We start from the raw sequence: 24,815 nt of genomic DNA on the forward strand, positions 1-24,815 counted from the left end.
TATTCTCAGTGTAATAACAGAAAATATGATCATAACAAATGAAAAGAGGGGGCCTCTTAGCAGCAAAATAGAAAATATGAAAAAATGAACCAAATGGAAAATTTTAACTGGGAAAAAGACCAATATCTGAAATTAAATAATTCAATGGATGGCTTACTAGCAGAATAGAGAAAACAGAGGGAAGAGTCAGCAAACTTGAAGACAGATCAGTAGAAATTATCCAATTTGTAGAAGAGAGAAAAAAGGTTGAAAAAAAATCCATTAAGCAGGGAAAATATATGCAACATGTATACTAGACAGAGATTTACTATAATGAATATTATAAAGTACTTACAAATCAATAAGACACAAAAGATCACCTAGAGGGGTGGGATAGGGAGGGTGGGAGGGAGATGCAAGAGGGAGGAGATATGGGGATATATGTCCATGTATAGTTGATTCACTTTGTTGTAAAGCAGAAACTAAGACACCATTGTAAAGCAGTTATACCCCAATAAAGAGGTTAAAGAAAAAGACAAAAAAAAAAGGAGGTCAAACATGTCAATAATCGACAATGAACAGGCAATTTTCATAAGCAACACAAATGATCACTGAACATATGAAAATAGTTTTAACTTCACCACCATTAAAAGAAAATTAAAATGACAAAGAAATACCATTACACTTATTAGACTGACAAAGATGAAAGCATATGATGATACACATTGTTGTATGATACTCATCATTGTGTGGGAAAACAAGCAGTGTTATACACTGCTGGTGGGAGTTTAAATTGGTATGACATTTGTGAAGGGCAATTTGGCAATGAGTTTGAAATACCTTTAAAAACTATATACTCACTGAGCCAGTAGTTCCACTTCTAGGAATTTCTCCTATAAAAACCCTCACATTAGTGCACATAGATGTACATGGAAAGATGTTCACTGAAGCATTGTTTGTAATAGCAAAAATAACGGAGGAAAAATTTATCAATAAGGAATTGGTCAGATAAATTGTGGCACAGCCACGCAGGAGAATATCGTGCAGTTGTCCAAAAGAATGAGGAAAATTAATCTAGCACTGACATGGAAGATGCCTAAATTATATGACCAAGTAAGAAAAAAAATTACAAAATAGTGTGTATATGTATAAGCTTATAAAAAATATATTAATATGATGAAACTATTCCGATTTAGAAAATTATACATTAAAAAAAGCAGTGAAAGTTAGTCACCCATAATTCTATTATCTTAGATAACCACAGTTTAAATAATGGTTTGGTGTATATATTGTGCACATGGACAGATTTTGGTGCATATGAACTAAGTTGCACGTTATTTATTTCTGTAGTGTTTTCATAATCTATAATGAAAATTACTTATTACTTCTGTAATTCTATATTTACAAAATAAATAGATATTTAAAAATATGTATATTATATAAACACTAATAGCTAATACAGTTGTGTCAACACAGAATATTATTAAGTTTTCTGTCTTATATAGTAGCTCATTTAATCTTCACAATGCTCATATAAGATAGGAATAATTATTATCTCCTTTTGACAGTTCTAGAAACTGAGGCACAGAGAAGAAGTTAAGTGACTTTTTCAAGGTCTCAAAGTGAGTAAATAGATAGAGTGGGATTTTAACCCAGGCAGAGGGCTGCAGGGTCCATGCTTTTAACTACTAAACTATACTGTCCCTCTAAATTTTAATTTATTGACAAGAAAGATAATAAAAATTATGAAATAGACTATTTAACTTGGTCTCATTTGGGTAATTAACACTCAATGCACAAAAACAGAATGAAATGTCTGGAAGGCTCTATCTCAAAATGTTGTTAGTGGTTTTCTTTGGGTAGCTATATTACTATTACTCTCACTAATTATTTTTTTAGTGTCTTATAATCAGGAAAATATTGTTTTTGTTTTGCATGTTGTAAAATGAAACCTGCAAGGCTTCCTATGGGGACCAGATTGGGAGTTCTACACTATACAGTTGTCAGAAGGATTAGAAGTGCTCCCTAAGTACTGATCAGGTGCACTGTGACCCTGCTACATCCTTCAGAGAACAAGGGGAGAGTTACAAAGTCAGCTCCAAAACAAGACAGAAGGAATAAGGCCATAAGAGGTAAAAAACCAGACAATGATAAATAATACCAACCAATGATATGAGTAGGAAGAGCACATACTCTCAGTACTGTAAAGAAACACAGGTCAAACTCCCTCTTGCCAGAACACCAGAATCACAACTAGCTGCTGGACAATCATTGACAGGAAGACACTGGAACTCACCAAAAAAGACACCCCACATCCAAAGACAAAGGAGAGCCACAATGAAATGGTAGGAGGGGCACAATCACAGTAAAATCAAATCCCATAACTGGTGGGTGGGTGACTCACAGACTGGTGAACACTTATAGCACAGAAGTCCACCCACTGAAGTGAAGGTTCTGAGCCCCACGTCAGGCTTCCCAACCTGGGGGTCCGGCAACGGGAGGAGGAATTCCTAGAGCATCAGACTTTGAAGACGAGTGGGAATTGATTGCAGGACTTCAACAGGACTGGGGGAAACAGAGACTCCACTCTTGGAGGGCACACACAAAGTAGTGTGCATATCGGGACCCAGGGGAAGGAGCAGTGACCCCAGGGGAGACTGAGCCAGACCTACCTGCTAGTGTTGGAGGGTCCCCTGCAGAGGCAGGGGGTGGCTCTGTTTCACCATGGGGACAAGTGAAACCACAACGCAGGACACTGGCAGCAGAAGTTCTGGGAAGTACTCCTTGGCGTGAGCCCTCTCAGAGTCTGTCATTAGCCCCATCAAAGAGCCCAGGTAAGCTCCAGTGTTGGGTGGCCTCAGACCAAACAACCAACAGGGAGGGAACCCAGCCCCACCCATCAACAGTCAAGTGGATTAAAGTTTTACTGAGCTCTGCCCACCAGAGAAACAGTCAGCTCTACCCACCACCAGTCCCTCCCATCAAGCCTCTTAGATAGCCTCATCCACCAGAGGGCAGATAGCAGAAGCAAGAAGAACCACAGTCCTGCAGCCTGTGGAACAAAAACCACATTCACAGAGAGATAGACAAGATGAAAAAGCAGAGGGCTATATACCAGATGAAGGAACAAGATAAAACCCCAGAAAAACAGCTAAATGAAGGGGAGATAGGCAACCTTCAAGAAAAAGAATTCAGAATAATGATAGTGAAGATGATCCAGGACCTTGGAAAAAGAATGGAAGCAAAGATCGAGAAGATGCAAGAAATGCTCAACAAAGATCTAGAAGAATTAAACAACAAACAGAGAGAGAGGAACAATACAATAACTGAAATGAAAATTACACTAGAAGGAATCAATAGCAGAATAACTGAGGCAGAAGAACGGATAGGTGACCTGGAAGACAGAATGGTGGAATTCACTGCTGTGGAACAGAATAAAGAAAAAAGAATGAAAAGAAATGAAGACAGCCTAAGAGACCTCTGGGCCAATATTAAAAGCAACAACATTCGCATTATAGGGGTCCCAGAAGGAGAAGAGAGAGAGAAAGGACCAGAGAAAATATTTGAAGAGATTATAATGGAAAACTTCACTAACATGGGAAAGGAAATAGCCACCCAAGTCAAGGATGCTCAGCGAGTCCCATACAGTATAAACCCAAGGAGAAACACACTGAGACACATAGTAATCAAATTGGCAAAAATTAAAGACAAAGAAAAATTATTGAAAGCAACAAGGGAAAAATGACATAAAACATACAAGGGAACTCCCATAAGGTTAACAACTGATTTCTCAGCAGGAACTCTACAAGCCAGAAGGGAGTGGCATGATATACTTAAAGTGATGAAAGGGAAGAACCTACAACCAAGATTACTCCACTGGGCAAGGATCTCATTCAGATTCGATGGAGAAATCAAAAGCTTTACGGACAAGCAAAAGCTAAGAGAATTCAGCACCACCAAACCAACTCTACAACAAATGCTAAAGGAACTTCTCTAAGTGGGAAACACAAGAGAAGAAAAAGACCTACAAAAACAAACCCAAAACATTAACAACATGGTCATAGGAACATACATATCGATAATTACCTTAAATGTGAATGGATTAAATGCTCCAACCAAAAGACACAGGCTTACTGAATGGATACAAAAACAAGACCCATATATATGCTGTCTACAAGAGACCCACTTCAGACCTAGGGACACATATAGACTGAAAGTGAGGGGATGGAAAAAGATATTCCATGCAAATGGAAATCAAAAGAAAGCTGGAGTAGCTATACTCATATCAGATAAAACAGATTTTAAAATAAAGAATGTTACAAGAGACAAGGAAGGACACTACATAATGATCAAGGGATCAATTCAAGAAGAAGATATAACAATTATAAATGTATATGCACCCAACATAGGAGCACCTCAATACATAAGGCAACTACTAACAGTTATAAAAGAGAAAATCGACAGTGACACAATAATAGTGGGGGACTTTAACACCTCACTTACACCAATGGACAGATCAACCAACATGAAAATAAATAAGGAAACAGAATCTTTAAATGACACAAGAGACCAGATAGATTTAATTGATATTTATGGGACATTCCATCCAAAAACAGCAGGTTACACTTTCTTCTCAAGTCCGCACAAAATATTCTCCAGGATAGATCACATCATGGGTCACAAATCAAGTCTCAGTAAATTTAAGAAAATTAAAATCATATCAAGCATATTTATGACCACAACGCTATGAGATCAGAAATGAATTACAGGGAAGAAAATGTAAAAAACACAAACACACATGGAGGTTAAACAATACATTACTAAATAACCAAGATATCACAGAAGAAATAAAAGAGGAAATAAAAAAATACCTAGAGAAGAATAACAAGGAGAACACGACGATCCAAAACCTATGGAATGCAGCAAAAGCAGTTCTAAGAGGGAAGTTTATAGCTATACAAGCCTACCTCAAGAAACAAGAAAAATCTCAAACAATCTAATCTTACACCTAAAGGAACAAGAGAAAGAAGAACAAACAAAACCCAAAATTAGCAGAAGGAAAGAAATCATAAAGATCAGAGCAGAAATAAATGAAATAGACACAAAGAAAACAATAGCAAAGATCTTTAAAACTAAAAGCTGGCTCTTTGAGAAGATAAACAAAACTGATAATCCATTAGCCAGACTCATCAAGAAAAAGAGGGAGAGGACTGAAATCAATAAAATTAGAAATGAAAAAGGAGAAGTTACAACACACAGCAGAAATACAACACATCCTAAGAGACTACTACAAACAACTCTATGCCAATAAAATTGACAACCTGAAAGAAATGGACAAATTCTTAGAAAGGTATAACTTTCCAAGACTGAACCAGGAAAAAACAGAAAATATGAACAGACCAATCAAAAGTAATGAAATTGAAACTGTGATTAAAAATCTTCCAACAAACAAAAGTCCAGGACCAGGTGGCTTCACAGGTGAATTCTATCAAACATTTAGAGAAGAGCTAACACGCATCCTTCTCAAAGTCTTCCAAAAAATTGCAGGGGAAGGAACACTCCCAAACCCATTCTATGAGGCCACCTTCACCTGGTACCAAAAGCACACAAAGATACTACAAAAAAAGAAAATTACAGACCAATATCAGTGATGAATATAGATGCAAAAATCCTCAACAAAATACTAGCAAACAGAATCCAACAGCCCATTAAAAGGATCATACACCACGATCAAGTGGTATTTATCTCAGGGATGCAAGGATTCTTCAATATATGCAAATCAATCAATATGATACACCATATTAATAAGTTGAAGAGGAAAAACCATATGATCATCTCAATAGATGCAGAAAAAGCTTTTGACAAAATTCAACACCCATTTATGATAAAAACTCTCCAGAAAGTGGGCATAGAGGGAACCTACCTCAACATAATAAAGGCCATATATGACAAACCCACAGCAAACATGATTCTCAATGGTGAAAAACTGAAAGCATTTCTTCTAAGATCAGGAACAAGACAAGGATGTCCACTCTCACCACTATTATTCAACATAGTTTTGGAAATCCTAGCCACGGCAATCAGAGAAGAAAAAGAAATAAAAGGAATACAATTTGGAAAAGAAGAAGTAAAACTGTCCCTGTTTGCAGATGACATGATACTATACATAGAGAATCCTAAAAATGCCACCAGAAAACTACTAGAGCTAATCAATGAATTTGGTAAAGTTGAAGGATACAAAATTAATGCACAGAAATCTCTTGCATTCCTATACACTAATGATGAAATATCTGAAAGAGAAATTAAGGAAACACTCCCATTTACCATTGCAAATAAAAGAATAAAATACCTAGGAGTAAACCTTCCTAGGGAGACAAAAGACCTGTATGTAGAAAACTATAAGACCCTGATGAAAGAAATTAAAGATGATGCCAACAGCTGGAGAGATATACCATGTTCTTGGATTGGAAGAATCAATACTGTGAGAATGACTATACTACCCAAAGTAATCTACAGATTTAATGCAATCCCTATCAAATTACCAATGGCATTTTTTACGGAACTAGGACAAATCATCTTAAAATTTATATGGAGACACAAAAGACCCCAAATAGTCAAAGCAGTCTTGAGGGAAAAAAACGGAGCTGGAGGAATCAGACTCCCTCACTTCAGACTATACTAAAAAGCTACAGTAATCAAGACAATATAGTACTGGCACAAAAACAGAAACACAGATCAATGGAACAAGATAGAAAGCCCACAGATAAACCCATGCACCTATGGTCAACTAATCTATGACAAATGAGGCAAAGATATAAAATGGAGAAAAGACAGTCTCTTCAATAAGTGGTGCTGGGAAAACTGGGCAGCTACATGTAAAAGACTGAAATTAGAACCCTCCCTAACACCATACACAAAAATAAACTCAAAATGGATTCGAGACCTAAATGTAAGACCGGACGCTATAAAACTCTTAGAGGAAAACATAGGAAGAACACTCTTTGACATAAATCACAGCAAGATCTTTTTTGATCCACCTCCTAGGGTAATGGAAATAAAAACAAAAATAAACAAATGGGACCTAATGAAACTTCAAAGCTTTTGTACAGCAAAGGAAACCATAAACATGACGAAAAGACAACCCTCAGAATGGGAGAATATATTTGCAAACGAATCAACGGACAAAGGATTAATCTCCAAAATATATAAACAGCTCAGGCAGCTCAATATTAAAGACACAAACAACCCAATCCAAAAATGGGCAGAAGACCTAAATAGACATTTCTCCAAAGAAGACATACAGATGGTCAAGAAGCACATGAAAAGCTGCTCACCATCACTAATTATTAGAGAAATGCAAATCAAAACTACAATGAGGTATCACCTCACACCAGTTAGAACGGGCATCATCAGAAAATCTACAAACAACAAATGCTGGAGAGGGTGTGGAGAAAAGGGAAGCCTCTTGCACTGTTGGTGGGAATATAAATTGATACAGCCACTTTGGAGAACAGTATGAAGGTTCCTTAAAAAACTAAAAATAGGATTACCATGTGATCCAGCAATCCCACTACTGGGCATATACCCAGAGAAAACCATAATTCCAAAAGACACATGCACACCAATGTTCATTGCAGCACTATTTACAATAGCCAGGCCATGGAAGCAAACTAAATGCCCATCGACAGATGAATAGATAAAGAAGGTGTGGTACGTATATACAATGGAATATTTCTCAGCCATATAAAGGAACGAAATTGAGTCATTTGTTGAGGCGTGGATGGATCTAGAGACTGTCATACAGAATGAAGTAAGTCAGAAAGAGAAAAACAAATATCATATATTAATGCATGTATGTTGAATCTAGAAAAATGGTACAGATGAACTGGTTTGCAGGGCAGAAGTTGAGACATAGATGTAGAGAACAAACGTATGGACACCAAGGGGGGAAAATCGCAGTGGGGCGGGGATGGTGGTGTGCTGAATTGGGCGATTAGGATTGACATGTATACACTGATGTGTATAAAATTGATGACTAATAAGAACGTGAAGTATAAAAAAACAAAGAAAGAAAGAAAAAGAAACGAACTAATACTAAACTTTCTTTGGGTTATTTGTATGGAAATGTGTTAACATAAATGTTTCAGACATTACATGAAATTTCTATAAATCTTATATGTTCTGGTATAATGTTATAAGTCATAATTCTAGTTATTGCTTTAAAATGTATATCTCAGAAATAACTAAATTTCCTTGTCAATTGCATTATTATTAACTTTCATCAAATGTTTAACTGTGGTTATTTTTAAGTCTTTTGTCATTTGCAGACAGTTCTGGGTGTACTCTGATGTTTTTGCAAAAATGTTCCTATAAAAGGGTTTCATCTTCAAGGAATTCATGGAAAAGACTTTGACAAGTACAGGTTTCTGGTAACTGACTATACTGCTGAACTGAATGAATAAGCATTTTCAGAACCCTAATGGAAAACTGAGGAATTCATAAAAGTGCTAACAAAAGATCAAGATGAAAAAAAATTAATTACGTGGGACTGAGTGAACTGATGAGGATGATTATAATTTTTGTGACTTTCTGTTTGAATAAAAAAAAAATCCCACAAGGACTCAGAGGCAAAAAATATACAAATCAATTTTCACTGCAAAGTAAAGGAGCTGTTACAGTGGAGGATTACTGGACTGAATGTCAATAGTATGACATAGTATGAGTGTGTTTCGTGTTTGGTAATTGCAATCATTGTTGCTTTTGTTATGGTCATCCATTTACAATGCTTAGTGTCAGTTTATTTATCTCTTATAAAAATAAAATACAGTGTGTGTATGTGAAAAACAAAGAATGTTTAGTGTGTCTTTAGCAGGGGGTGGGGTGGGGGGGATGAACTGGGAGATTGGGATTGACATATATACACTAACATGTATAAAATAGATAACTAATAAGAACCTGCTGTATAAAAAGTTAAATAAAATAAAATTCAAAAAAAAAAAAGAAACATAGGTCATTACAAAATTTCTGGAAGGCTACAGCACTAGATGATTTTAAAATGTCCTTTCCCTTTAACCCAGGATATACCATTACTAGGAATCTTTCTTATGGGACTAATCACAGACATGCTCAAGATTTACATATAACAATGCTCGTTACTGTGTTATTTACAGTAGGAAAAAATGGGGATAGGTAACATAGGGAATAGGAGATAGTTTATAGCAGGAAAAGAGATAATGGTTTAACCATTCAATGGAATATGATACTTTTAAAATCTTATTTTTTGAAGATTATTTAATGACATTGTGAAAATGTTCATAATATCATGTTTAGTCAAAAGCACACGATTTAAAACTATGAAGTGGTTGGTTTCCAGGTGTGGAGAAAAGTAGGATGTGTCTATCATATGCTCCGTATTTACCCGTGCCTTTGTAAAATGTATGATCCCAATTCTATAAAAACAACAACTAATAAAGAAAAGATTGGATAGAAAACTACTTTACATATTTCTGAGATTTCCTATAATTGTGAAAAAAAAGTCATCACAAAAATTATCTCCAGGCAGCCCCACAAAATGCCTTTTTGAATGGGTCCTTAAGATCAGTTAGAATTCACCCAGGAAGGTAGGAGTGTGGGAAGATGACCCTAGAAGGGTGAAAAGAGAAAGAGAGGATGAGGAAACAGGGAGAACACCACGTTTCACATTCATCTCATTCCTGGCAGAGAGCCCCAGAGAAGGGCGGGTTGGTTAAGATAGATTGGTAAGTAGCTATGTTTGAATACTTATTTGCAAGGCAGGAATTTAAGACAAAGCAGATAACAAGTTCATCCTGGTCCCTCCATCATTTGAAAGCCAGCACTTTGCTCACAGCTACTTGGGATGTATGTGCCTTTCAAATGCACCATCGGGTTTGTTTCTGGTTGTGTGCCACATTCTTTCCCACCTCCCAACCTTGGGCTCTGCTCCTGTCTTGAGTGTTTCAGGAGTAGGAGTTTAGGAAAAGGAGAGACTGAGGCATTTATTTAAAAAGATGCAGATTCCCTGCCTTCCCAGCTCCCTCCACTCATATCAGTTCTAATGCGACCTTTGAAGTTTATAAACCACCGCCCCTAGAGACAGCAACTGAGTTATGCTTACCTTTGAATTCACGGGGTCAGGAGACCCTCTCTAGAAAGTGACCCAAATCCCTACCCATTCTGCCTATTTGTCCTTCCAAATGCAGTTCAGATACCACCTCCTTCAGAAAATCTTTTCCTAACATACTCAGAGGGTGCCAACCTTACCTCTGTGCTATCTCTGCATCTTGCATGATTCAGTTATTTGACTTCTGCTCAGTAATCACCCAGCTTCTCATGCAGCTAGGAACTCCTCTAGCGAGATTCCTGTATCTCACTCCTCTTGGTGCCCTGTGCCCAGTGCAGGGTCTGGCATGCAGTACTTACGTCATGCTCACTGAATTGAATTGTTGTGGAACCTGGACACCCTTGCAGCCTTGGTTTCCTTGCTGTGGGTCTGAGCAAGCCACTCCAGGTACGTTGGGGACTAGCTAAGTATTAGTGGAGGCTTGTGACCATGGAGAGATGCATTAGGAGCCAGGGCTCGAGTGGGGGGTATGGGTTCTGACAGCTCTTCTCCAGAACTGACCGACTCCACCTCCCTGACCACAGGGCCGGGAAATCTCCATCTGCCTTCCACCTCGGAGCTCTATAAAAGGCTACAAATAGAGTCAAGTCTGTGACTCGAGAAACTGGGGAATCAAGTTGAATGAAATAAGAAAATGAGCCAGAAATGCCAAGATAAAGATAACCTTGGCCGAACTGTTCCAAATCATTTGGTTGCAGGTCTCAGAAACCTCCTTTATAGTGGTGTAGAAGGGAACCATATTAAAGAAGCTTCCCCCAGAGTGTCCTGACTCCGAAGAAGTGAAAACTCCAGAGCCTTGTGCCTTTTAAGCCCAACCACTGTCATGAGCAGAATGGTTTAGAAGAAAATGGACCCCACTGGATCCTGTAATGTGATTCAAAGAAAGATCTAGAAGAAATTTTTGAGGTCCCCGACCTAGCCCTTCATTTTACAGATGGGCAAATAAGGTACAGAAAAGTTAAGGAATTTACGTAAAGTTAGGCATTTACTTAGAGCGTCCGAATGTCTCCAGCTGTTTACTGGTGCTTCCCCCTGGGCCTCTGTTTTCTCATTTATGAAATGAGTAGGTCTCTCTCTAAGATCCTTCCAGCTCTAATGTTCTTTGACTGGGGAGAGTCATGTTGACAGACACCTAGGTCCACCTCCAACTTGGATGCTATTTCAGTTTGACTTTGTGCAAATTGTTTCTCCCCACTGAGCTGCTGAGACAGCATCTAGTATCATAGAAAAGTTGCATTTGCTGCCTAAGTGTGAACCTAAGAACCCAGCTTTTCCACCTGGTTGGTGTCCAGCCACTCCTTTTCTGGAAAATCTCAAAGTAAGCGGTCTGAATTCTCAAACATCAGTCAGGAATAGTGATAACATTCTTTGGCATCTCTCTGGTGCTTCATAGTTTACAAAGCCGCCTGGGTTCAAATCCCAGCTCCACCATTTTCTAGTTACCTGCCCTTGGGTGAATGACTCTGTGTGTCCGGTTCCTCAACTGTAAAATACGGTGTTCATAATAGTGCCTACTTCATTGCTTCTGAAGAGTACATGCAAGCACTCAGAACATTACCTGGAACACAACAATTGCTCAGCAAATTATTAGTTGCTGTTGTTATTATTATTAAGCACTTTCAGATGCGTAACCTCACTTGATCCTTACATTCTATTACTTTAAGCAAATCTGGACAAGGTTCTAAAAATTTTTAACATTTACAACATACAAAGATTCAGTTGGAAGGATTTCTGTTCAAACCCAAACTGTCCTTTTAATAATAGGTTAGTAATCCCACTCTGTGCAGACAATGACTCGTGGGATAGCTCCCCCACTACCCCCTGGTGGGAACCATGTTGAAGGGATGCAATAGCTCCCTTGGGAGGGGTAGCTCTTACATAAAAAGTGGGGCAAACTGAAGCTGCAGAGAATAAAATAATTAAAAAGACTTAAGTGAACATCTAGTTTCAGGCCAACCTTTATATTTCACTGCTGGGGAAACTGGGGACCAGAAACATGAAGTGGCTTTCACAAGTTCTGGAGCCAGATGGTAGTGGGGCTGGAACTAGGGCTCAGGATTCCCTGTCTGCACACCACCCAGTGCAGGTTCCCCACCCACAACTGGTAGGGAGGAGGGTGGGGAGGGTCTCACAGCTCTCACTGCTTTCTGAGGACGGTTCTGATGAGGGGGGATGAGACTCCCAGGAAAAATCACAGCTTTAGGGCCCCATACCCTGCAATGAGGCCAACAGAAATGACAGTGGAGACACCCTGGAATGTCTCCACAGGCCCAGACTTGCCCCAAGGTGATTATATTTGGAATGAATTATGAAGCTAATGTGGAGTGGTAGCATGAACCAGGAGCCAAGAGATCTCAGGACTAATTACAAATTCAGCTTAAAGGCCCCACCTTCCTGTTCCTAGGAAGTCTTCCTTGATGGCTCCCTCCCTGAGTTCCCACAGTGCTTACTGTCTGAATCACGCACCTGGCATACCCCACACCATCCCACATTGCTAAATAGCTTCTACTAATGGCCTCCCCACTCCTTATCTCCTAGCAGCACCAGATATGCTCTCAGTGGAGGGACTGAGCCTTAAGCATCCTGGTCTCTCTGCAGTTGCTAGTGTGCAGGGTGATTACAGAAGGGTTACGCCAAAGGGGGCCTCCCCTTCCCCAAATCAGTCGTTTGTTGAACCAAGCATCTCCTTTTGTGAAGGAAGCCAAAGTCAGGACTGTCATTGCCCCAAGGATCAGAACAGGTTACAATGGGATTTTGGACACAGTAACAAAAGAAAAAAACAGGGAGAAGAAAAGACCTTCATTTATGAGAAGCTGGAAAAAAAACCTCTCTGTAAGTAGCCGTGCCACTAGAGAGAAACGTTGTGTACGGGCAGGTTAAGAAAGAACCTCTGAAATAAGCTTTCTCTGCCCCATTAAACCCTAGAATCCATGTGACCTTGAGTGAATTCATACTCCTCCCTCCCTTCAGAGGGGAGGGTCTGCTTACACTACCCAGTGCCATTATTGGTGTGGGGTGTTGTTTATTTGTTTTAAAAGCTTTTTCTGTTAATGTTAATATTGCTTTGACTTTATTCGTTACCCTGAGTACATTTCAGTAAAGTTGGATCTACTTATTCTGGGAATAATAAGTAATAAAGAATTTTTTTATAGACCATTTCAAAGTTGAACATCTGGAAATAAGATGGCATCTGTTAACAGGTTATCTAGACAAGTATATGTATGTGAGGGATTATGTGTGTGTATAGCCTTTAAAATGAATTCAAACAATGGATTATTGACATATGCATGTAGTACTTTATATACATAGACACATAGATATCTATGTGTATATACAGATATAGACATAGTTATTTTCAGTTGCCATCTGGTAATAACTTGGCATATGGTTTAATCTTAAATAGCTGTAACAATATCTATTTTATGTATATATGCAGCTATACAAAGTTATGAATATATGTCTATAAGTTTTAGATAACTTACTTCCAGTTGGCATTTATTATATATTACATACATATGTGTGTGGATAGATTCGTGTGCACATAGCATATTTATGGTTAGAAATATATATGCCCAGTTACATATAAAGCTTCTTTTTGTTCAGTTGGAATCCAGAATAAGCTAACATGTTATTCTATCAACCACGATACACAGCAAGTATATATGCATAAGAGAAAATGTGTCGCTTGTCTCTAAGAAAACCCAAAAGTCATATGGGTTGCCCGAAGTGACATAAGTCTATATTTATTACTAGAAAATCAATAGTTTCAGTGTTTATCTTCTAAAGTAGCATAGGGTCTAGTGGGCGCTACAAATTCAGGGAAGAGCCCAGGAATCATATCTTTCACTGGTATAACAGCCTTCATCTGGCGGCCAGATAAAGTAGGCCATCAGAATTTGCAGAACTCTGAGAAGAGCTGTTTCAGGTCTTGCTAGATTCTTGCTAGATTCAGCATTTTCATTTTACACTTGATCTTAGCCAAAAGGTCAAGAAGTGATAGCATTTCCACTCTAAACCATATGTTGACATGGTACTTGCCTCCTAACTCCTGTTTGCAGCTGGGTCCCAGGAGCTGGGGAGAGCTAGGGAGAAGCTGCTCAGATGTGGTGCTCAGAAAGGGTCAGACACTCACCATACGCTGTCACTGCCTTTGTCCATGGGCCATCCTCTGGGGTCATAGTACACATCCACGCTGAGGTTTTTGTCTGTGTCATGAGCTGAGTTGAAGTTGGTGATAACTCGGGAGGGAATCCCCAAAGACCGCAGCACTGCAATTCAAGGGCAGTCTGAGGACTTGGGGTGCAGTGGAGATGGTATCTTGGGGTACCCCACTGCTGCCCACCCAGGAAAGGCACATCACACCCAGAGTACCTGTGTTGAGGGTCCCAGCAAAGACCCAGCACTGGCCGTATCGGACTGGCCTGAAGCCAGAAATTTGCCACTGCTTGAGGATCTCCACGCTGCCATTCCAGTTCCTTGGGTCCTGGCCACCTACGTAGTTACCACTCCAGTTCCCAGAAACCACACCATAGTCATCATTGGCATTGATCTGGGCAGGAAAAAAACCCCAAAGAATTCAGCACAGAGAATGACATGCAGAGTTCAGGGGACAAGATAAGGAGACACGGAAGGGAGCCTCCTTCAAGTGGATTTTCTGTCTTTCTGGGTGATTTGGATGATAATTGTGATAATGATCCCCCTAGGGGTATCAAGCGGTATATGAATTTAACAGTGCTTTCCTTAACAGGCCATGTTTGCCCCTAATTCACATATCATTCCCAGCTCACAGGGAAAACTGAGGCTCCGGGGCTTGTCAGTGGTGAGGGACGGGCAGAAAATCAGCCTGCAGGCAATTTCTGGCCAGAACTCATGGGCAGCTGCTGTTGCCTGACTTGAGAGTCCGTGGTTTGAAGCTCTCTTTTGGTGTCCTGGTCTTCTAAAAAGATCACCTGAGAACTTTAGCAACTAACTTCTTCTTGGAAAGAATAAAGATGGACTGTTGCTTTTCATTCATTCATTCATTTATTCATTCCCTCAACTTAAGGCATGATTCTTGTATAAGTAACACAACCACGATGCAGTATGAAAAGAGCACTGGGCTAGCGATCAAAAGATCTGAGTTTCTTAGTCCTAGTCTTTTATAGGCTCATATTGAAATATTTAGGGATGAAATGATATAATGTCTGGGATTTATCAAACAATCTGTGGAGGAAGGGACAGAGATGAAACAAGAATGGCCTTGAGTGGGTAATGGCTGAAGCCGGTGATGGGTACGTAAGAGTTCATTTTACTTTTTCCTCTACTTTAGTGAAAGTCTGAACTTTTCCATGATAAAAAGTTAAAAGAGAATGATAAAAGGAGAAACCTGAGAGAAAAACAAATATCGTATATTATCGCTTATATATGCAATCTAGAAAAATGGTACAGATGAACGTATTTGCAAAGCAGAACTAGACACACAGATGTACAGAACGAATATATGGTTACCAAGGGGGAAAGGGGGTGGTGGGATGAATTGGGAGATTGGGATTCACATATATACACTACTATGTATAAAACAGATAACTAATAAGAACCTGCTGTATAGCACAGGGAACTCCACTTTGCTGTACAGTAGAAACTAACACAACACTGTAAAACAACTATACCCCAATTTAAAAAAAATTTTTAAATAAAGCAAAATAATAGATAACTAATGAGAACCTACTGTATAGCACAGGGAGATCTACTCAATGCTCTGTGGTGACCTAAATGGGAAGGAAATCTAAAAAAGAGAGGATAGATGTATACGCATAACTGATTCACTTTGCTGTACAGCAGAAACTAACATAACATTGTAAAGCAACCCTACTCCAATAAAAAATTAAAAAAAAAAGAAGAAGAAGAAACCCGAGTTGTAAGCCCAGCCTGGCTGCTTGTCAGCTGGGTGACTGCTTGCGCGGGAGTCGATTCACCTCTCTGGGCCTCCATTCTTCACCTTCCAACACAGGGAACTCTAGAAACAAGTACTCCCTCAGCTGTCTTCCAGCAGCCAAGTTTTCAGAGTTTATGAAACTTTGACTAGCATTTATCCCAACCTTACAGTGAGAACGGCTCCCTCTCTCTGTGGGAGCCACAAGGGCAAGGCCTATGAGGACGAATAGTCTGGAAATGGAAGGATCCTTGCCCAGGACAGGCTGACCCAGCCCTCCGCGGTCCCTCCGTGTGGTGGGTGAGCTCCACAGCCCCTCCAGGATGTTCTGGGCTGGAATAGCAGGATGGGGCCAGATGGGGCTCCTTCAAGATGGAAGATTGCATGGCCCATCCCCATCTCCTGAGTCACAGGTGCATCAGCCTCCAAAGTGGTAATCAGCAGGGTCATCTCTGACTGAAAGCCGAGGTTTCAAAGCCCCACACAGGCCATAATTCGCTCGTGGCCCAGCCCAACCAGGAGGGCTGGAGAGAGAGTGGGGAGGTACCGCTGAGGCACCCAGCTCTGAGATCAAGTGGTTTGTCTGGAGGGCAGGGGTGAGTTAGCAGCTACTGGAGCCAGCTGCCTCCCCTCCCCTCTCCCGAGCTGAGGAGGCTCAACTTCCTAAAGTGCCTGAATCCAGCTTCCCTTGACCTTGGCGTTGGCTTTAATCCACCCCCTCCTGGGCCACTTGATTTTCCAGGTTGGGCCCAGGCCCCACTCCCTCTCCTGTGCACTCTTCCCGGCTGCCTTGGTCCCCACCATTTCCTCAGCACCTCCACATTGCCTGGGCCTCCCCACAGCTGTCCTGTGAAGTTTGGGTTAAGAAGTGCTGTCTGATGACCCCCGATATCTATCATGCAGTCAGAAGGTCATTCAAATTTCTAACCATGTAACTAGCTTGTTAGCTTGGATATTCTCCCAACTCAAAAGAGACTTGAAATGCCTAGTCCATTAATCAAAAAAAAAAAAAAAAAAGGTAAAGACCCTCCTGAGTAATCATTTAGTTTCAGAGGGTTAAAGTTCAAGAACTCTCCGACTTTTAGGTTTTTCCTTTGTAACTTTTGAGCAGGCTATCCCTTGTTTGGATGCTTTCTGATGGAGGTGCTCTGCACACTGACTACAGAGCAGTGCATTCCTCCAGCATCCAGCTTATGTGTGCCTCTGAGTGCACGTGCACATGTGTGTGGGGAAGTGGGGACAGGTTTCTCACGTGGAGGGACTGGACAAGTGAAGGAGGCCCTGGGCGGGCAGTTGGAGGCCTTGCTCTGGCCAGACTCACAGGCTGAGGCTGTGAGTGAGTCACTTCAGCCCCCTGGCATCAGTTTCCCCATCTAGACAATGACTGTGTTGGCCTCTGCCCTCCCCACTGGCACTCGAGCCCTCTGTGCTGAGGATGAGATGAGTCAGAGCAAAGGAGGTTAACGCTTCAGGCTCACTCAGGAGCTTACCCCCTTTCCCAGGAGCCCCAGGGATGGAGCAAATTCTCAGCTTTGCCTCCTTCTGTTCTTGGCAGACACCCAAAGACCAAATCCTTCGTCACTGGAGGAAAGCCTCGCAATACAGTGGAAAGGGCTTTAGAGCCAGGCAGCCTGGGTCCAGTTCTGCCTTTGCCACTCACTCACCGTGTGTCTCAGGAATGTTCTTTAAGGTAGAGGCTCCACGCGTGCGAAATGGGGATGGTAACAGCCACAACTATATTTTGTGAGATGTCAACCAACGCTATAAGTGGTTGTGCCTAACCCATAGCTGGGTTTGATATACAGGAATAACTAGTTATTATGGTTTTCTCATCACTCACCATTGCACTCAGCACCCGGCCAATATACTGGGGATCGTCTCTGCGGGCCACATCAGTAGCAGGGTCACGGTGAAAATTCAGACTATTATCCAGCAGAGAGAGGCAAATGTTCAGAATGCCTTCTTCAAACTGTTCAAAATGGGACCATATGTTATGATGAAAGAAATGACAAATAGTATCAGCTTATTGAAGGCACGGGGGCTACACTGGTAAGAACCATGGGCTCTGCCCAGATCCTTCTACTCCACAGCCTCCAGAGCTGAGAGAATCTGAGGAACAACCACCCAACTTGGGCTTTAACCCTGCAAACTCATCCAGAGCTCTCGCTATACACGAGGCCTTGAACTGAGGCCCCTAAAGTTAATGGCACTCCCTCACTGTTACGAACTTGAGAGCAATCACTTGGCCTGTCTGGGCCTCAATTTGTCCATCTTTATAACAGGGGATCAGACTGAGCTCATCTCAAAGTTTCCATCTAGATCTGACATTGATCTTGAGCATATTACTCAGACTTTGGGGGAACTGATTAAAAAGATAAAATGTCTCATTAAATTGGAATTTGAAGCCATTTTCACAAAATAAGACTTATTTTTGTCATTGCTTCTCAAATGGAGAAGGCCAAGCTCTTTCTTGCCTTAGGGTCTTTGCATGTGCAGTTCCTTCTACCTCCAGTGCTCTTCCCCGAGAGATCTATCTGGCCCCTTTGCCTCCTTCAGGTTTCTGATCAAAAGTTCTTTTCTAAGAGAGGCTTACCCAGATCTCGCCCTTCAAAAATATCTTCCCTTCCATCCCCGGGTGCACTTTATGCCCTTACCCACCCCATCCCACTTTCTTTTTGAATGAAATTTAACACAGAACCCAACATATAAAACTCAACATATAAAATATACGGCAGATGTGTTCTGGTTGACTACAGAATGGGGTCTGGACATGGCAGAGAATGCACCCGTCCACCCCCTGCTGGACATGCAAGGTACCCCACCCAAGGCACTTCATTGTAATGTCTTCATTTGTCTACTGGAGAAAAGAAAAGGTGGAGGGAATCCCTGGATGTTTTTTAGGCTGAGCAAACCTGGGAACTCTGTGGACTCAGATGTCATACTAATGAAGGACCTTTGAAAGGTCGAATGCACACACCAAGGAAGATTCCTCACATTCTTACCTAGAATGAAGAACAGAAACTACATTATTGTCCCAAGTGTCTCTACTGGGCCTTATCCTCATTTGTGCATCATGGTACCAATAACACTTCATTGCATCAATTTAGTTATGTGTCTGTTTTGCCCACTAGATTGTGACCTCCTCAAAGACAGGAAATCTGTCTTATCCATCTCCTGTATCCGTAGTGTGCAGCTTGGGGCCTGGCACATAGTAGGTCATCAGTAAATGCCTTCTGAATGGATGAATGAAGAGAAGGCAGGCGAATGGACAGATTTGGGAACTTCCACCTATCTGTGGGGCCAGCGGCTGAGCTTCTTGGGTATAATAGGGACATTACCACCAGGCTTTATGATCTTTTTACCTGTCCATAGTTCCAGCCAATCGTGATTATGTAATTTGTTCTTCCCATGAAGATGACGCCAGCATCTTCCTGAACATACTCCTCTCTCTCATCATGGTTACTCATAAAGACACTATCGGCTGTTTGACACAAAAAGCAGATATTAGGGGTTATAGAGAGGACTATAGAGACCAGTCGTCCTCTCAGTCCTGAGTATCCTCCTGGGGGCTGGAGCAAGCCCCACCTGCAACCCTTCACCCAACCTCCACTGAGGAGTGAAGCCTTGGGCTATAATGCTTCCACCTCATATTATGGGAACTATGAACTTGAAAAAGAAGCTGGGATGACCTGAGAATCTGAAAATGAGACCCTTGGGAATGAAACACTTGCTTCTTCAGGCACAAGCTATCTCCACACTGCAGAATTGTGCTGTGGTCATTACACCATACTATACAGTTTTCAAAAGCCCATGAGATCCCTGCAATAGCTCCAGAAATAGCAGGATGTCCACTTAATGGTGAGGAATTTGATGCTTAGAAGGGTAGAGTGACTGCCAGACACACAAAGCTGGTTAAGTGGCAGAGCTGGACTCAAACCCCTGGTTTCTGACTTCTAGCTTCTGTGCTGTTTCCATATTCCAGAAACTTTCCCTAATCAAACCTGAGCCCATGAAAATCATCCCTCCCATCTCCTTTCCACGGGCATCACTTAGCTGATGGCTGGGAGTGTGGGTGGCTAGGTGCCTACCTTGCAACCAGGGGTTAAAGAGCAGTATGAATGTTCCAAGTTTCGTAGTGGAGTCATTGCCCTCAGAGGAGATCTCAATGCTCAGCGTGTATCTTCCTATGGGTGCATTGGCAGGACTGAGGATGGAGATGCTCAGAACATTGTTGTCGTTGCGCAGAAGTTGTGCACCCCAGCCAGTGCCACTTATCCTGTTGGAGAGTGGAAACACAGCCTTTGTCTTGGCCGACTCTGAGGGGTAAGGCCCTGTAAAAGAAGGCATAGGACAATGGAAACCAAGTAGTGTTGGCCAGACTGTGGGGAGAAACCAGATTCCAATATAACTGCCGGGGCCCTTTGGGAGACATCATACAATGAAGCATTGTGTTATGGCGCTGGAAGCAGCTGGAGAGACCACGTGGGCCAAATCCCTCTTGATGTGAAGACTGTGACCCTCAGACTCAGAGACAGGCAGAAACTTGCTCAAGGTCACACTAAGTCAATGGTAGAGCTGGGCTAAAGCCCGGGACCACCACCACCACCATCCCTTGGATGCACAGCCCCAAGGTCTACTCAGATGTGTGTTGGCTGGGAGAGCAGGGAGCAGGTACCTGTGGAAACTGTGAATGTTGCACTTCTGTTACAGTCGAGACATCGGTGTACGGTCAATGACATGTAGAAGAGTTGGCCTCTCCGCACGATAAGCTCCTGGCTGGAGAACTTGTCTGTGTGATGTTCCTGCTCATTGAGGCTCATCTGCCAGTCGACACTCTGGAGTCCTAAAGCCGTGAGACAGAAAAGAAGACTTGAGATCCTCAGAGGCAAGGGATGGTGGTGTGGGGGGAAAAGTGTAAGTTACCAAAGAGACTGCTTTTGGACAGGGCTCGCTGGGGAAGAATATTCTAGGAAGAATCACATGAAAATGCAAGCATAGCAAGCACTTTACAACCTATTCCCATCTGCCTTTTCAGGCTGCTGAAGCTCTGCACACACTAGTCCCACTTCCCCCTCCACCTGGCCAACTGTCACTCAGCTCTCAAAGAAGTAGCTTCACCCAACTGGCCAGGAGAAATGAGTAACCAATTCTGTCCACTTTATCCTCCTTCCTTTGTGGATGGGGGCTCACGTAGAACTGGGAGGAGGCTACTTCTCTCGAATCCACCACCCTGGTTTGGCTTCCTTGCTTTTTCCTTTGTGTCTTCCCAGATACCAGGTGTCTTCTATCACTCCAACACCCAGCAAACATTTAGCTGTGTCATCTGTACTTTATATGTGCAACACCTCGGTGTTGGCCTGAGCATCTGATGCTGAGGAGGACTGTGTAACCCTGACAAGCATTTTGAGGCTGGAGATTGGGCAATCACTGGCCTGGAAGGTCTTTCAAATGCTCACTGGCAAGAGTGGTCTATGGCCGTGAGATCCCTGGATAAGACCCTGAGGACTAACACTTCAAAATCCACCCCCAAACTTCTCAGGTGATTGTGGAGGTGAGGGAGCTAAGCTGAGAAGGGTTTCAGAGAAGAAAGATTCCAGGAGATATAAGGAGTTTAGCCAATTTAAACCTTTTGAGATATTTAATTCCTTTGAGTTACATTTGAGACGTTCACCACCCATTCTTCTGCAAATGAAAGTGGTCTCTGTCTTTATGATGTGGCCATGGCTATGATGGGAGTGGAGTAGCCCATCCCAGCACCAGGCACAGCTCTTGTTTATAGGTGTCTGTCTGTGTTCATCAGAATGTGCCTTCTGGAACTTTATATTCTGATGCCTAGCACATTGCTTGACTGTATTAGGACAGTTAGACAAACAACCGAGGGAATAAATGAGCAAACAAACATAAAACTAATGTCGTGCAATGACCCTCATGACTAGAGCTCTAAATTTAGTCTATAAGGAAAGGTGTATATGGGGTGTTTGTTCAATAAACATATAGAGAATACATATTATTTATAGAACACTATGTAAAGCACAATGTTGGGGGTGTGAAAATGTATGAAAAGTAGTTTGAATCCTCAAAGAGCTTCAGGAGTGCATAAGACAACATGTCAGAATGAATGGTGGAATGAGGTAAATCCAATCTCCCCCCAAAAAGGTGTCTAGGAGATGTAGGTAAGAATCACTTTCAGTTATAGGGATCAGAAAAAATTCATTGAAAATGCTGGGCCTTGAAGGAAGAGAGAATTTTGTCAGGTGCGTTCCAGACAACAGGCAGAGAGGCCCAAGGCCCAGGAGAGCAGGTGTTTCATTTGGCTAGAGCAGAGGCTTTGCACAGAGGAGAAAGGGGAGGCAGGGAGGGCGTAGCTCCAGGGCGGGCCTGGGGCTGGGGGCTCCCATCCAAGCAACTCCGGAGATGGGCAGAGGCTCGTAAGAGACACTCTCTTTAGTGGGACGCAAACTCGGGTGATGAGCCAAAGGCTGCTGCTGAAGCAGGGCTCAGGAGGTGATCTCACCTCCACTTGGAGTACTAAAGATTCATTCATTCAAATGCCCACTTGTTCATTCATTCATTGAACAAATGGTTATAGAAAAAATAAATTAAGGTTTTTTTACTCAGGGAAACTAAAACATTCATGCAATCAAAAATATCTATTGAATGAAGGGCAAGGCAAAAGGAGAGAAGGTGGGACAGAAGATGCCAACAGCTCAGATCTCAGGCACCCTCTGGCAAACATCAAGCTCTACATGACTTGCAGAGAGCTGGTTTGCTAAAAGCTAGGACTCTTTAGGGCAACGTCCCCACCTTTTAAACCCCTGCCTCTTACGAGCTGTGCTCACTGCCTTCTGTGCGTGGGATTCGGTAGAGCTTCACTCACTGTCTCGTTTTAGAAAAAAAGAAGAGCTCTTAGAAATGTGTGGTCTGAGGTCACACAAGCCTCCCTGGAGATTCTTCCCCGCTCCCAAACCCTAAAGGATATGTGCCTTCTCCCCAGGAGAAGCTTATTATTCTTGACCATGGACTCTTTGAGAGCAGCAATTATGTCCCCAGACAGCCCTCAGTCAAGCACAGGGGTGAGGAAAGAGGGGTGGCAGCGACTCCCATCTATAGCCAGCTTCTGCCTTCCCTCCAACAGGCCCACCTCCTTCTTTGCTGTGCCAAGGGTTATGCACTGTTTGCTATATGACAAAAAGATGAATCAACATGCAAAAGTACACACAGCCAGTTTACAAAGGCTTGCTTAAGTCCTGAAAAATAAAACAATTCTAACTATCAGAAAAATAGTAGCGATGTCTCCCTTTCATGCCAGAACGCAGTGGCTTGTCTGCAGGGAAAATGATGAAGAAGACTGAGCTCCAGGGTGCCTTGGCTGCAGAAACACCGAAAGGAGACGAAGGGCACTTTGTGCGGACTAGGTGAAGCCCTGGGGTGACTGAGATGGTCATCTCTGCCTTTCCCAGCATAAGCCCCGGCATGAAGGAGTCTTGCTCCTTCATGGGGTGCTCGTGGGACATGCAGAGCTTCTCTGAGCTGGAGGGTGAGGAAGAGCATGACACATTTGTCATCAGTCTCCTATGTGTCAACTGCTCTTAACAGTACACAGAGCACCCCTTCGGGTGCGGGGAGGAGGGGCACCTGAGCCCTTACTGCCGGAAGGGCATCGTGTGTAACCTTTGTGGCAAACGAGGACACGCTTTTGCCCCGTGTCCCAAAGCGGTTCACAATTCCGTGGCAGCTCAGCTAACCGGCGTGGCCAGGCACTGAACACCCGCCTGCCTGCCAGGGTGAACACACAGCCAGCTTACCCCTCTTAAGTGCCAAACCTTTTTTTTTTAACCATTTTTTATCATTTTTGAAGATCAATGTTTGTTGAATTGAGAACATTGTTGACCCTGGCTTCTGTCAGGGTGTCTATCTTTTGAAGCTCATCCCGTCCCCTTTTAATTTGCTGCTTCTAATCTCCGTGGTCTGAGAATTTGTGAAACCAGTGTTGTTAGAAGTGTATGTAACCTGAGTCAATAGGATCTGAATGGTGGCCAAGGGCCTCCCTTATGGCATTAAAATGCATGGACTTTGTGACAGCACTTTCAGTGGCTCAGAAGCCATTCTTCACAGAATCATGGAATCGAATCTGGAATTTTCCTGCTGGAAAGGACCTAAAAATTGGTCTAGACCAATCCACTGGTTTTCCAACAGATGAAACAGGACCAGAGAGGTTAAATGACTGGGTCAAAAATCACATAGCTGTCTGTTGCCAGAGCTAGCCTACAGTAGAGTTCCCTGACCCCAAGCCCGGTGCTCATTCCACTACCTCTCACACCTCACAACATTTTCCTCAACACTTGAGGGCCCAGAAAGTCTGCTCTTTCCAGAATAATGAGCCCAGGGGAATGCTAAGAAATCATCTGGGGAAGGAAGGAGAAGATTTGGCAGGAGCTTCAGAATACTTGGGAGATACGGAAGGGACAAAGGAACATAATCCAGGGTGTACTCATTGCCCCCTGGGGTACCATATCTGGATTAAAGTGGCCCTGCTCCTTTGTGGCCTTCCCCTTCCCCGTTCATTGCCATCAGTGAGAAATAGAGGTGCTCCTGAGCAAAGGTTTGCGTTTGCATCTTAGCCTCAATAGCTAGCGTCCCCAGAGAAGCAGCCGACTGGAGCTCATCTGCAACCTCCGGACTCTCAGGAGAAAGACGGAATTCCAAGGGAGCTGTTAACTCTGAAAAGTACTTGGGAAATAGGCCAAGCTAGAGGGCATTGGGTCTACTAAGTGTTATCAAGTT

General features: G+C 42.3%; 1 protein-coding gene across 1 annotated transcript in view; it reads right to left on the reverse strand.

Annotated features, from left to right (window-relative positions):
- The window catches only part of TGM3 (transglutaminase 3), a 43,919-nt gene that overhangs the window by 11,432 nt on the left and 7,672 nt on the right, over window positions 1-24,815 (reverse strand). Inside the window, exons 2-7 of the mRNA XM_065891994.1 lie at window positions 20,707-20,874; window positions 20,120-20,362; window positions 19,394-19,512; window positions 17,872-18,000; window positions 14,492-14,669; window positions 14,253-14,388 (exon numbers count right to left, since the gene is read on the reverse strand). Of these exons, the coding sequence (XP_065748066.1) occupies window positions 14,253-14,388; window positions 14,492-14,669; window positions 17,872-18,000; window positions 19,394-19,512; window positions 20,120-20,362; window positions 20,707-20,874 (973 nt within the window). The remainder of the gene's footprint in view (window positions 1-14,252; window positions 14,389-14,491; window positions 14,670-17,871; window positions 18,001-19,393; window positions 19,513-20,119; window positions 20,363-20,706; window positions 20,875-24,815) is intronic.

This window comes from Phocoena phocoena, chromosome 15 (genome assembly GCF_963924675.1).
Source record: "Phocoena phocoena chromosome 15, mPhoPho1.1, whole genome shotgun sequence".
Lineage (NCBI taxonomy): Eukaryota > Metazoa > Chordata > Mammalia > Artiodactyla > Phocoenidae > Phocoena > Phocoena phocoena.